Genomic DNA, 10,858 nt, shown 5'->3' on the forward strand with positions numbered 1-10,858 from the left:
GTGTGGGTGGTGGCAGCGGCGAGGAGGAGGAGTATGTGGTGGTGGGAGCGTGGGCTTGGTGGATTAGCTGGTGGTATTTGGGTTGCGCTGAGGTGGCGTTGGCGCACTGCCTCCATGCCTTGCCTCGAATGCACCAACCTCGAAAGGCCACGTGCTCGCTCACCACGCCCACTGGCTGCCCCCACTCCTTCACCACCCCCACCCCCACCCCACCCCCACCACCCCCACCCCCACCACTACACCCCCCAGATCGACCAGGAGGACGTGCCGGAGTCCACCTACCAGACCACCTTTGACACGGTGGCGGGCCAGTGGTCGGACGTGTACCTGCCCTGGCACAACTTCGTGGCGGTCAAGCGCGCACAGAGCGACCCCGAGGGTGAGAGGGGCGCCGGGGACCGAGGCCGGCGGAGAGAGTGTTACTTGTGGGGAAACAGAACGAGAGCGCGCCCGTCCAGGCTGCGGGACTTGCCCTAGAAGGAGAGGCTCACCACCACCCGCTCATCCCCCTCGCCCTCCATCCGCTCCTCCGCCTCCTCCCCCTCCCCACCCGCTCATCCGCCTCCCCCCTCCGACCCGCTCCTCCCCCGCCGCCTTCCCCTCCGACCCGCAGGCGTGCCCCTGGACCCCTCCCGCATCTCCAAGCTGGGTCTGGTGCTGAGCCGCTTCGAGTTCAACAAGGCGCCCAACCCCGACTACAAGCCCGGCTCCTTCGCGCTGCTGCTTGCGGACGGCATCAGCGCTTACACGGACGTGCGGCCGCAGGTGGTCATGGTGAGTGACTGGGATGGGGGGAGAGGCTGATTTGGGGGGAGGGGGGAGGGGGCTGACTGGGGAGAGGCCGAGGAAATTATTTGGGCACAGGTGGAGGTGGTGGTGGGGGAGCTAGTGGTGAAAAGGCGGGTAGCCGAGTGTCTCGACACGTAGAAGGTCGAGGCTGAGGCGTTGGCAGCACCTGTGGTGAATGACTGATGCACAGTGGCGAGCTCCACCCTGCTCGACCGACCGGCCACCGCCACCGCCGTTGCTTGGACCCCCGGCTTTCCCTCCCCCAGATCTCGTCTGCGGGTGTGGAGCGTAACGCCATCATTGGCGACGATGAGGTCAAGCGCATGCAGGACATCCCCATCGTGCAGGTGAGAGGGGGAGGCAGGCGCGGGACGGGGGGGACGCAGGCGGGAATGGGGCGCTGCGGCATGGCCACATTGCGCATTGCGCGTGCCGGTGTTTGTGTGCCTTCATTCTGAGGGGAGTTGACTGGAAGCCGGCCCCGACGCTTCCTTGCTAGAACCTCCCGCCCTCCCCATTGGGACCTAATGGGCTCGGGCACATTACTCCCCTCCCCTCCCACACTGTTATCTGTCTCCCGCCCGCAGCTGAACCCCAACGGCACGCTGAACCACAAGTACACGGCGGAGATCGCGGTGCGCTCCAGCGGCTACCCCTACACCGTGGTGCGCTCCACCGGCATGATCGACAGCATGGAGGGCGGGCCCTTCCTGCCCGACGCCGACCAGGTGCGGGCGGAGGAGGCTGCATGTGTTGTTAGGGGGCACACGGAAGGAAACACGGAGGAATTGTGCGCGCAAAGTGCGAGATAAAACGTGTGTGGGGTGCGGCGTATGGTAGTAGGGGGTTCAAGCGTGTCGTACATAATACGCGTGTCTAGAGGGGCCGGCGGCTTGAGGGTGTCCAATGGGTGTGCCGTACGCGACTGCCCCGTATCGGCTGTCTGACTGGCGTGTGTTGTTGTCCTGGTGTGGCCCCCACAGGGTGACGTTATCATCGGCCAGATCAGCCGGGAGGAGGTGGCGGAGTGCATGGCTATGGCTGCCAACATGCCCGAGTCCGCATACAAGGTGGGTGGTGGGTGGTGGGGTCGTAGATACGACCTCAAACTGAACGTAAGCCAATGCAAAAGAGCGATGGGGGTGGGGGCGGGGCGGATGGGCTCAACGAGCTGTCACACGTCAGGCGGGTTTTGGAAGTGTCAAGTACCGGCAGACACGGCTGCGATCAGTCCCGCATCAGCTGCCAGAATCCAGTTAACCATGCAGCGGCGCAGGGGTGGCGGCGGCGGGTTCACACAACTCTCATGTGGTCGCCAATGATGGCAGTGCGGATGCGTGCCGCGCCATTGTCTGACGCTCTTATATGATACCGTACATGTGCCTCGCTGCTGCATCACAGACGTTCGAGCTGCGCCGCAACGAGGGCCCTGAGAGCAAGGGCAAGCGCTCAGCCACCGCCCGCGACTTCCAGCGCCTCTTCCTCAAGCTGACACAGGGTCAGTGTGCACCCAGCATCCCTACTGGCAGCGAACGACCTGGAGAATTTGGGTTTGGGCTTGCCGTGGGTGGTGATGTTCGGCTGCCATCCTTCACATGCCGGTGTTCTTCTGCGCTCAGCACATTCCGCGCGCGTGCGTTCTGCGTTATGGCTGCCGTGAGCGCACTCGCTGTTGCAACTCCGTCCCTTTCAACGTGCGGTACTGACAGTCGTCACTGCAACCCGCCCTCCTCGCCCCCCGCCGCCCCGCGCCCGCGGCCCCTGCAGACAAGTACCGCTGGCGTGTGGGTCTGCAGCCCATGCCCAAGGCCGTGCCGCCGCCGCCCCCCGTCACGGACGAGCGGCGCGCGCAGATCGTGGCGCAGGTGGCGGTCATCCGCGGCCAGGTGCGTCACACGGCCACGTGACACCCCTCCACCACACTTGTCTGTATCCATGTGTACGGCGACACACAACAAAATAAGAAGAGCACTCCGTGCTCTGGGTTTGGGGCTCGCGGGCAGTGCGGTCCATGCCACTGGGAGCATTGACGAGACCTGACATGTATGCTGATCCCGTCGGTGACGTCTGGCCTGCACCTCCCTCCCACCCCACCCCCCCTGCAGGCACCCCCTGCCGCGCCCGCGCCCGGTGACGGCGCCAACGGCTCGGCCGCGATTGCGGAGAAGAAGGAGAAGGTGGAGACGAAAGAGCCCGTTGGCGCCAACGCGTAAAAGCGTCCCTGGCGTGCCGGTGATACGGTACTGCTTTGAAAGCCTGCATTGCATTTGGATAGATGAGACGAGAGCACATCCGAGAGCGAAATATGTGAGAGGTGATAACAGAACTCTTGTATGGACCCGTTTTTGTGTGAAGGGTGTTACCGTGTTGCAGTTGAAAGCGTGTGAGAGAATGCCCTTGAAAGCGCTCCTCGAAAGCGCATGATTTTTCCGCTGCTCGACCAGGACAGGATACCACCCCTGCATATTGCGTCAGAGGGGCGGAGAGGGACACATTTTTGCGGGCGGCCCTTGCGTATTCTTTATGAGGAGCTCTGCTTGGCGGCCCCGGGGTTGAAGAGCACGAAAGGGCACGCGTTGAGCGTGTCGGTTGGGCAAGGCGGTTGGGTTTCACCCGCCGTCAGGCTGTGTGAGATATCCGTATCCTTGGCATGGTAGGCTAGAATACGGTGGACATACCTTGGCAGTTGGCACGACGTTGCCGAGTAGGTAGTACAGATGAAGCTGGACATGCCCGGACTGAAGATCTGAGCCTTGGAGTTGGAGATTGGAACATCGCACGCAGCTGTGCGACTGGGCCGGTTCTTGGCACGCACCTGTGAAAGCCACGAAGCACAAGCACAATGCTCAGGAATGGGTGGGCAATCAAGGTCAAAGGCCTGGGCGTATCCTGCCGGGGCTAAGGGCCAACAGGGAGACCGCGTGTGCTGGCGTCAGCCGTGAGCCGTCACTCGTCAGGGCACTTCCATGGATGATCGATCCTCAGTCGGTCGCACCCGAACCAGCCAAGCACGAGCTATACATGCAATTTTCAATATTAGATAAGCACATTCAAGCACGGCGAGCCAACGTGACAAGGTGCGACGTCAGGCTGCGACGTCACTAACGGCTTGCATATATCATTGCACTACCGCACTGTTATTGCATCAAGTAGGGCCACAAGGTTCTGGGTCCAGCGGGCGTGGTGTACAGAGACTAGCCCGGCAAAATTGTCACTGCAAGCGCAAGTCGCCGAGTCGGCTTCGCATTTGGGGGGCGCGTCCATTAGTACCAGCATGACGTCGTCACCAGCGCTGTCAGAGGCGCCCGCCGCGCCAAAGGCAGTGCGCCCGTCGTCGGCGAGCGGGACCAGCACGAAAGCGGCTGGCGCCAGCACGAAAACGAAGAAGACAACCTCGAAGACAGCCGCGGCCGCTGCTCCTCCTGCCAAGCCCAGCAGAGCCACCAGCGCCGCAGGCCTTCCGCTGCCCGCGCTTGTGGCTGGCGGCGTTGGCGCGCTGGGGCTGGTGGCGCTGGCGGCGTGGGCGCTGGTGTCCGGGCGGCGCCGCGGCGGCAGCTCCAGCTCCAGCAAGGACGGCAAGGACGGCGGCAAGGACTCTGCAGTCAAGGGTGAGGAGTGGGTTACGGGTGGCCACCAATGCAATGCAGCAAGCGGCATCGGGCTGGGAGGCCAGGGCACGGGTGGGTTGCCAAGAGTCCAGACAGTGGCGTGCGCACGCCACGCACGCTGCGCCCGGGTCCCTGAAGCACCTCGACACGACCCCGCACGCACGCGTGGTGCTGCCCAACGCCGATTAACCCCAAGGAGTAACCCCACCCCCATTACCATCCAACCCTGAGCTCTCTTAACGCCCCAGACGACCTTTTAGCACACGTGCTCTCTGGCCCACCCTTCGCACCTGCACCGCGCTCCACGCCTGCACTCCACGCCTGCACTCCACGCCTGTGCTCCACGCCTGCGCCTGTGCGCCGCGCAGGGCCCTGCTCCAAGCTCAAGCCCACCTCGCGCTGCGTGCCGCTGGCTGACGGCAGCGGCTGTGTGGTTCGACGCGAGATCCCCGCCGACAACAGCTGCCTGTTCAACTCCATCGGCTACGTCATGCACAGGAGCAAGACGCGCGCGCCGCACCTGCGAAACGTGGGTGACGCTGGAGGAGACAGCCGCGGCGGCGGCAGGGGAGCTGGCGGGGTATGGGAGAGGGTTAGTTTATTCCATTCCGTGTAAACCAAGACCCAGCACCAGGTTAGGGGTGTGCACAGCATGTCACAGGGGCGGCCGCTGGCCTTGGGGCGGTCACTGGTGTTGTGTAGTAGGTCTCAAACAAGCCATGCATAGAACCCCCTACCATCCGCTCGAGTCCCCAACGTCTGCATCCGGCAACGTCTGTACCGTTGTGTGCGCTCTCTCTCTCTCTGTCTCTCTCGCTGTCCATTGCGCAGGTTGTGGCGCAGCAGGTGTCGGGCGACCGGAACACGTACAGCGATGCCTTCCTGGGCATGAGCAACGAGTCGTACTGCGCCTGGATCCGGCAGCCGTACAACTGGGGCGGCGGCATCGAGCTAGCCATTCTGGCGCAGGTATGGCGTGGGGCGTCTGGGAGCGCAATAAGTGCATATGCTTTTGGCTTTGGGAACGCGTGATGATGGTGACTCGCGTGTGTTTTGCTTGTTCTAGCCCGCGTACGCCACTACTTGTGGCGCGTGCTCTACATCTCAGGCTCCAACCCGCGCCGCTTGCTGTGATGCAGGCGTACGGTATTGAAATCGCGGCCTGGAACATCGAGAGCAAGAAGGAGCACGTGTTCGGAGAGGAGTCGGGTAAGAAGACACGTCGTGTCCGGTCCACTACCCACTGTCAAATTGGCATGCCTGCACGTGCGTCTCGGAGTCCGTAACCAATACGCATCGTACGCGCAGGCTACAAGAGGCAAGTGATGGTCATTTACAATGGCGTGCACTACGACGCGCTTGCGGGTGAGTATACCGGTATTAAGCAGCGAGTTCCTGACATATTTGTGTGCTGGTGTCTATGGATGCGGGCGAATGCTCAATGGTGGCGTACTGGCGTGGCTGTGCGGTGCTGCCTTGCAACAACGGCGCCTTCTCCCACATCCCGCAGTGTGCGCCCACCCACGCGCCAATGCTGACGAGGACGAGCTGAACTACAACCCGCGCGGCAAGCGGGGCAAGATGATTATCGCGGCGGCACGCAAGCTGGTGAGTGATAATAATGGTTCAGGAGCCGCCGGCCGTGCGGTGCACGGTGTGGGACTATGGGGCATGGTGGGGGTCGAGCGCCGCACAGCGGAAGCAGCGGGCTGCCCGAGAGCAAACGACGAACTGAAAAACAGATTTCCCGCACCTTGACGCACCGACACGCGTGCGTGGCCGCTGTTCCGCCACTCTCAGGTGGAGCTGGCGCACAAGGAGAGCGCCTTCAACGGCGCCGCGGAGAAGAAGGCGGCGGCCGCGGCGGCGGCGGCCGCCAAGAAGGCGGCGGCTGCCGCCGCCAAGACCAACGGCACCACTGCCGCAAGCACTGGCGCGGGCAGCGGCGCCTCGTCCGCCACCGCCAACAGCACCAGTGGCAGCAGCAGCAACGGCGGCAGCGGCACGGCCGGTGGCGCCAAGACGGCCAGCGGCGCGAAGAGTAGCAAGCCGCGTGTGGCGCGGAGTGCCGCGGCTGCAAGCACAGCAGCGGGCGCGGCGAAAGCGGATGGCGCGCCTACGGCTGCGTCAGGGTCAGGAGCAGGGGCAGGGGCAGTGGGGGCGGGGCTGTCAGGGGGAACCAAGCTGTCTTGCGGCGACTGCGGTGTGATGTTGGACGGCCCGGCGGCGGCGCAGCAGCACGCGCACAGCACCGGGCACGTGAACTTCAGCGAGGTGGCGGCGGCTTGAACACAACGGCACGTGCAGTGGCGGGTTGGTGATTAGCAGGTCGTGCGGGTGATATCGCAGTTTTGGTGTCAGGCAGGGTGTGCGTGCGACCTTTGCACGTGTGACTCACAACCGTGTGCCGGTGCGTTTGGGTATGTGAGCCGCTGCAAACGCGGTGAGCGTGAAGTCTGGAGTGAGGCACTCGGACCCAGGAGGTGCAATCAGCGGGAGGTGCATGGGAATGGTGTAGTAGTACGCAATTGGGGGCCCGGACATACATGCGTCGAAAAGGCTGCACTTGCGCTTCAATTGTGGTGTTCGGCGCAAGCGCATGGAACTAGTACGGTATGGAGATGGTGTCGTGGTCAGCTGAGCAAGTTTGGGGATAGTGATGACGGGGTTCCCTGTGTCGTTTGGCCTTGTGTTTGAGCGTATGGGCTGGAAGGGCAGCTGGGCAGGTTGGGGCATGGGGCTTGCTGGCGAGGAAATGCTTAAGGGTACTGCTAACCAAACACGCCCCCCTGGACTCACATTGAAAACCGGTACCGTAATCTACACTGGTTCCTCGCCCACCGCACCCACTTGCCAGTTAGGGTTCCCCGCCCCCATCCAAGCCCCAGATCCGCGTCAAGGTGGTGTTGAGAAACACCGAGTTTTGTTGAGAGTAGAAGACAAGGTCCAGCCTCTGAAGGCGCTTAGCCCGAGGTGAACTTGGTCACGGCCTTGGTGCCCTCCGACACCGCGTGCTTGGCCAGCTCGCCGGGCAGCACCAGGCGCACGGCGGTTTGGATCTCGCGGGAGGTCACGGTGGGCTTCTTGTTGTAGCGGCTCAGCTTGGAGGCCTCGGTGGCCACCTTCTCAAAGATGTCGTTGATGAAGCTGTTCATGATGGACATGGCCTTGCTGCTGATGCCGGTGTCGGGGTGCACCTGCTTGAGCACCTTGTAGATGTACAGCTTGTAGGTCTCCACGGCGCTCTTCTTCTTCTTCTTGTCCTTCTTCTCGCCATCGCCCTTGGGCTCCTTGGCAGCCTTCTTGGAGGGCTCCTTCTTGGCCTTCTTGGCGGCCTTCTCGGCCTTGGGCTTGGCCTCAGCCTTGGCAGGGGCCTCGGCGCCGGCCTCGGCGGTCGCGGGCTTCTCGTCCTTCTTGGGGGCCATTTTGTAAGAGTTGTTGATGCGGCAGAGATACTGAGTGTATTGGGATAGACATCTGTGGAAGCGAAGGCTATTTGAGAGCGCGATGGGTGGCCAGGGCGAGGCGAGCGGTTGTTTGACTCAACCGTCATGTCGCGTTGACCGGTGGCCAGGCCGAGCCGGCTCGGTTCTGGGCCAGCTGCATATAAGCATAAGGGACACTATGGTCAAACTTACAACGCTTTCAACACTTACTCACAGCCCTCTTATCTCGTTCTGCAAGAACCCCCAACTCGATACAATGGCTGGTCGCGGCAAGGGCAAGACCTCTGGCAAGAAGGCCGTGAGCCGCAGCGCCAAGGCCGGCCTGCAGTTCCCTGTGGGCCGCATTGCGCGCTACCTGAAGAAGGGCAAGTACGCCGAGCGCATCGGTGCCGGCGCGCCCGTGTACTTGGCCGCCGTGCTGGAGTACCTGACCGCCGAGGTGCTGGAGCTGGCCGGCAATGCCGCCCGCGACAACAAGAAGAACCGCATCGTGCCCCGCCACATCCAGCTGGCCATCCGCAACGACGAGGAGCTGGGCAAGCTGCTGGGCGAGGTGACCATCGCCTCGGGCGGTGTGCTGCCCAACATCCACGCCGTGCTGCTGCCCAAGAAGACCAAGGGCGGCAAGGGGAGCGAGGAGGCCGCCTAAGCGCCTGTCCTCGTTCACTCATACGTCATACATAAACTCGGTGTTTCTCAACACCACCACTACCTGGCTCTGGGTGGGGCGCGTGGGCTGGCTAGGGCAAGACACGCGGGTAGGAAGCCCGCTGGTTCAGGGGGCGAGAGGCAGGAGTGGCGAGAGGTTCGATCTGCGGGCAGTAACGTGCAAGTTGGTGCTAGATGAGTTGCTGGTGCTCTTTGGGGCTTCGGGGCTGGGGCTGGTTGGAAGCAAGTTTCCTAGACGCGTCTGCACATCACCACAAACCTGGCTCCGGTATTGGCAAGGTGGGCCGGTGACGTATGCTCGCGTACCGGGTCGTAGTCTGGCACTCTGGCCACCTTTCCGGGGACTGGCTGGCTGGGGTTGGTTGCCAATGGCAGGGTACGCATGGTTGGGTATGGTGCACTTTGGCATATTATGCCTTGGGTTTGAACGGACTTGATGCACGCGGTGGGGAGCCGTGTTGAACTGAACTCCAGAGTGGGTCTGTGTAGGCCCTGCAAGTGCTTCTAGCTTTGCCCTGCCAGTGCTTTTAGCTTTGCCCTTTCGCTCCCGGCCGAATCCGCTTGTTCAAGAGGTAACCATGTTTCAGTGTGAGGCCTCGAGGATTGGTTGCTTGTGGGCGCACAGGACACGCGGTGGTTTGGGGTCAAGGGGGCAGCGGCCCCCCAAACGCAAAAAACATTCGGTAGCCTTTGCAGGCCTGCCGGGCAGGGGTGCCGCTCCTACTGGGCGCTGTGGATTGCTCCTAACAGAAGCGAAAAGTCGGTTCCCGAAGAAGCAAGCCATGGCATATTAAAGCGAGCCCGAAACAGTGGGATTACATGTGGCGGGGAAGGTTACACACCGCGCCGTCACTGTCACACACGACCGTAGTCATCCCATTTACCCGCCACTGAAGTCACCCATACACTCGCTACTCCTGATCACCAAGCCTAGTCCCATTGGCAGAAACTGACACCGTTGCTTTTGAAGGTGGTGTTGAGAAACACCGAGTTTTTTTGGGGACAAGAGCAGCCCAGGCGGCAGCACGCTTACGCGCGCTCGCCACGGATGCGGCGGGCCAGCTGGATGTCCTTGGGCATGATGGTCACACGCTTGGCGTGGATGGCGCACAGGTTGGTGTCCTCGAACAGGCCCACCAGGTAGGCCTCGGCGGCCTCCTGCAGCGCCAGCACGGCCTGGCTCTGGAAGCGCAGGTCGGTCTTGAAGTCCTGGGCGATCTCACGCACCAGGCGCTGGAACGGCAGCTTGCGGATCAGCAGCTCAGTGGACTTCTGGTACTTGCGGATCTCGCGCAGCGCCACGGTACCGGGGCGGTAGCGATGGGGCTTCTTCACACCGCCGGTGGCGGGGGTCTTGCGAGCGGCCTTGGTGGCCAGCTGCTTGCGGGGCGCCTTGCCGCCGGTGGACTTGCGGGCAGTCTGCTTGGTGCGGGCCATTTTGGGTACGTGCTAGGAGCGAAGAGTAGCGTGTAAATTCAAAATCGTGTATGCCTTGCTAGATGCAGGAGTGCGCTATTTATACCAGTGACCCAGGCCCGCTGGAGACCGATGCATGGGGCCCATGCCGGCCCAGCTGAGGCGGTGGAGTCAACGCTCCAGTCAACGCTCAGACTGGCCAAACGGTCGAAGTCGTTGCCTCAGCCCGCGCGCCCATTAAAAGGGCGGGCTCTGTATTTCACATAACAGTCGTCCCTCAACTTTCTTTCTTCTTTCACCTTCCCCAACTTATTTGACAATGTCCGGACGTGGCAAGGGCGGCAAGGGCCTGGGCAAGGGCGGCGCCAAGCGCCACCGCAAGGTGCTTCGCGATAACATTCAGGGCATCACCAAGCCCGCTATTCGCCGTCTGGCTCGCCGTGGCGGTGTGAAGCGTATCAGCGGCCTGATCTACGAGGAGACCCGCACGGTGCTCAAGACCTTCCTGGAGAACGTCATCCGCGACTCGGTCACCTACACCGAGCACGCTCGCCGCAAGACTGTGACCGCCATGGACGTGGTGTACGCCCTGAAGCGCCAGGGCCGCACCCTGTACGGCTTCGGTGGTTAAGCGGCTCCTGTACCTCGGGCAGCCTGAGAGTCAAGGCACGTCTCATACCTCACCGGCTGACAGTGCCACCTTCAAACTCGGTGTTTATCAACACCACCTTAAAATCCGAGTTGCCTTCCCGAACATGGGGAACAGCAGGTACTATACGGGGCGGTGAACAAAATCGAGGGGCCTCGGGGAAATATGTGCACTTAGATTTGGCAGGGGCCAGGAGGCGTTTGCTGGTGGGCAGGAAGGTCGGACGGGGTGATGGGGGTCGGCAAGAACACCCGGAGTTGCTGACGATTGCTCACGACAGG

The 10,858-nt window shown here is 62.5% G+C and overlaps 6 protein-coding genes across 6 annotated transcripts in view; 4 read left to right on the forward strand and 2 right to left on the reverse strand.

The window, feature by feature from the left end:
• The window catches only part of CHLRE_06g274650v5 (uncharacterized protein), a 6,955-nt gene extending 3,330 nt beyond the window's left edge, over positions 1-3,625 (forward strand). Inside the window, exons 8-15 of the mRNA XM_043062993.1 lie at positions 250-379; positions 614-774; positions 1,056-1,136; positions 1,377-1,517; positions 1,773-1,859; positions 2,191-2,287; positions 2,557-2,675; positions 2,895-3,625. Of these exons, the coding sequence (XP_042923699.1) occupies positions 250-379; positions 614-774; positions 1,056-1,136; positions 1,377-1,517; positions 1,773-1,859; positions 2,191-2,287; positions 2,557-2,675; positions 2,895-3,002 (924 nt within the window). The 3' untranslated portion in view covers positions 3,003-3,625. The remainder of the gene's footprint in view (positions 1-249; positions 380-613; positions 775-1,055; positions 1,137-1,376; positions 1,518-1,772; positions 1,860-2,190; positions 2,288-2,556; positions 2,676-2,894) is intronic.
• Positions 3,626-3,764: 139 nt separating this feature from the next.
• On the forward strand, positions 3,765-7,226 carry CHLRE_06g274700v5 (uncharacterized protein). The gene is made up of 7 exons (XM_043062994.1): positions 3,765-4,397; positions 4,766-4,926; positions 5,229-5,366; positions 5,537-5,606; positions 5,706-5,762; positions 5,908-6,005; positions 6,198-7,226. Exons 1-7 carry the CDS (start codon positions 4,064-4,066, stop codon positions 6,684-6,686), a joined length of 1,347 nt encoding a protein of 448 aa, XP_042923700.1. The 5' UTR covers positions 3,765-4,063; the 3' UTR covers positions 6,687-7,226.
• A 22-nt stretch (positions 7,227-7,248) lies between these two features.
• Positions 7,249-7,864, reverse strand: CHLRE_06g274750v5 (uncharacterized protein). Its single transcript, XM_001696134.2, has one exon. It carries the CDS (start codon positions 7,820-7,822, stop codon positions 7,361-7,363), a length of 462 nt encoding a protein of 153 aa, XP_001696186.1. The 5' UTR covers positions 7,823-7,864; the 3' UTR covers positions 7,249-7,360.
• A 110-nt stretch (positions 7,865-7,974) lies between these two features.
• Positions 7,975-9,196, forward strand: CHLRE_06g274800v5 (uncharacterized protein). Its single transcript, XM_043062995.1, has one exon. The coding sequence runs from the start codon at positions 8,100-8,102 to the stop codon at positions 8,490-8,492; it is 393 nt and encodes a 130-aa protein (XP_042923701.1). The 5' UTR covers positions 7,975-8,099; the 3' UTR covers positions 8,493-9,196.
• Positions 9,197-9,315: 119 nt separating this feature from the next.
• On the reverse strand, positions 9,316-9,984 carry CHLRE_06g274850v5 (uncharacterized protein). Its single transcript, XM_001698905.2, has one exon. It carries the CDS (start codon positions 9,947-9,949, stop codon positions 9,542-9,544), a length of 408 nt encoding a protein of 135 aa, XP_001698957.1. The 5' UTR covers positions 9,950-9,984; the 3' UTR covers positions 9,316-9,541.
• A 160-nt stretch (positions 9,985-10,144) lies between these two features.
• Positions 10,145-10,856, forward strand: CHLRE_06g274900v5 (uncharacterized protein). Its single transcript, XM_001698903.2, has one exon. It carries the CDS (start codon positions 10,248-10,250, stop codon positions 10,557-10,559), a length of 312 nt encoding a protein of 103 aa, XP_001698955.2. The 5' UTR covers positions 10,145-10,247; the 3' UTR covers positions 10,560-10,856.
• Positions 10,857-10,858: the final 2 nt, after the last annotated feature.

This window comes from Chlamydomonas reinhardtii, chromosome 6 (genome assembly GCF_000002595.2).
Source record: "Chlamydomonas reinhardtii strain CC-503 cw92 mt+ chromosome 6, whole genome shotgun sequence".
Taxonomy (NCBI): Eukaryota; Viridiplantae; Chlorophyta; class Chlorophyceae; order Chlamydomonadales; family Chlamydomonadaceae; genus Chlamydomonas; species Chlamydomonas reinhardtii.

Coding starts and splice junctions, on each gene's coding strand:
- CHLRE_06g274700v5 (XM_043062994.1), top strand. CDS start 4,064: ATGACGTCGTCACCAGCGCTGTCAGAGGCGCCCGCCGCGCCAAAGGCA. Junction 5,367..5,536: donor AGCTAGCCATTCTGGCGCAG/GTATGGCGTGGG, acceptor GCTGTGATGCAG/GCGTACGGTATTGAAATCGC. Junction 5,763..5,907: donor GCACTACGACGCGCTTGCGG/GTGAGTATACCG, acceptor CACATCCCGCAG/TGTGCGCCCACCCACGCGCC.
- CHLRE_06g274750v5 (XM_001696134.2), bottom strand. CDS start 7,822: ATGGCCCCCAAGAAGGACGAGAAGCCCGCGACCGCCGAGGCCGGCGCC.
- CHLRE_06g274800v5 (XM_043062995.1), top strand. CDS start 8,100: ATGGCTGGTCGCGGCAAGGGCAAGACCTCTGGCAAGAAGGCCGTGAGC.
- CHLRE_06g274850v5 (XM_001698905.2), bottom strand. CDS start 9,949: ATGGCCCGCACCAAGCAGACTGCCCGCAAGTCCACCGGCGGCAAGGCG.
- CHLRE_06g274900v5 (XM_001698903.2), top strand. CDS start 10,248: ATGTCCGGACGTGGCAAGGGCGGCAAGGGCCTGGGCAAGGGCGGCGCC.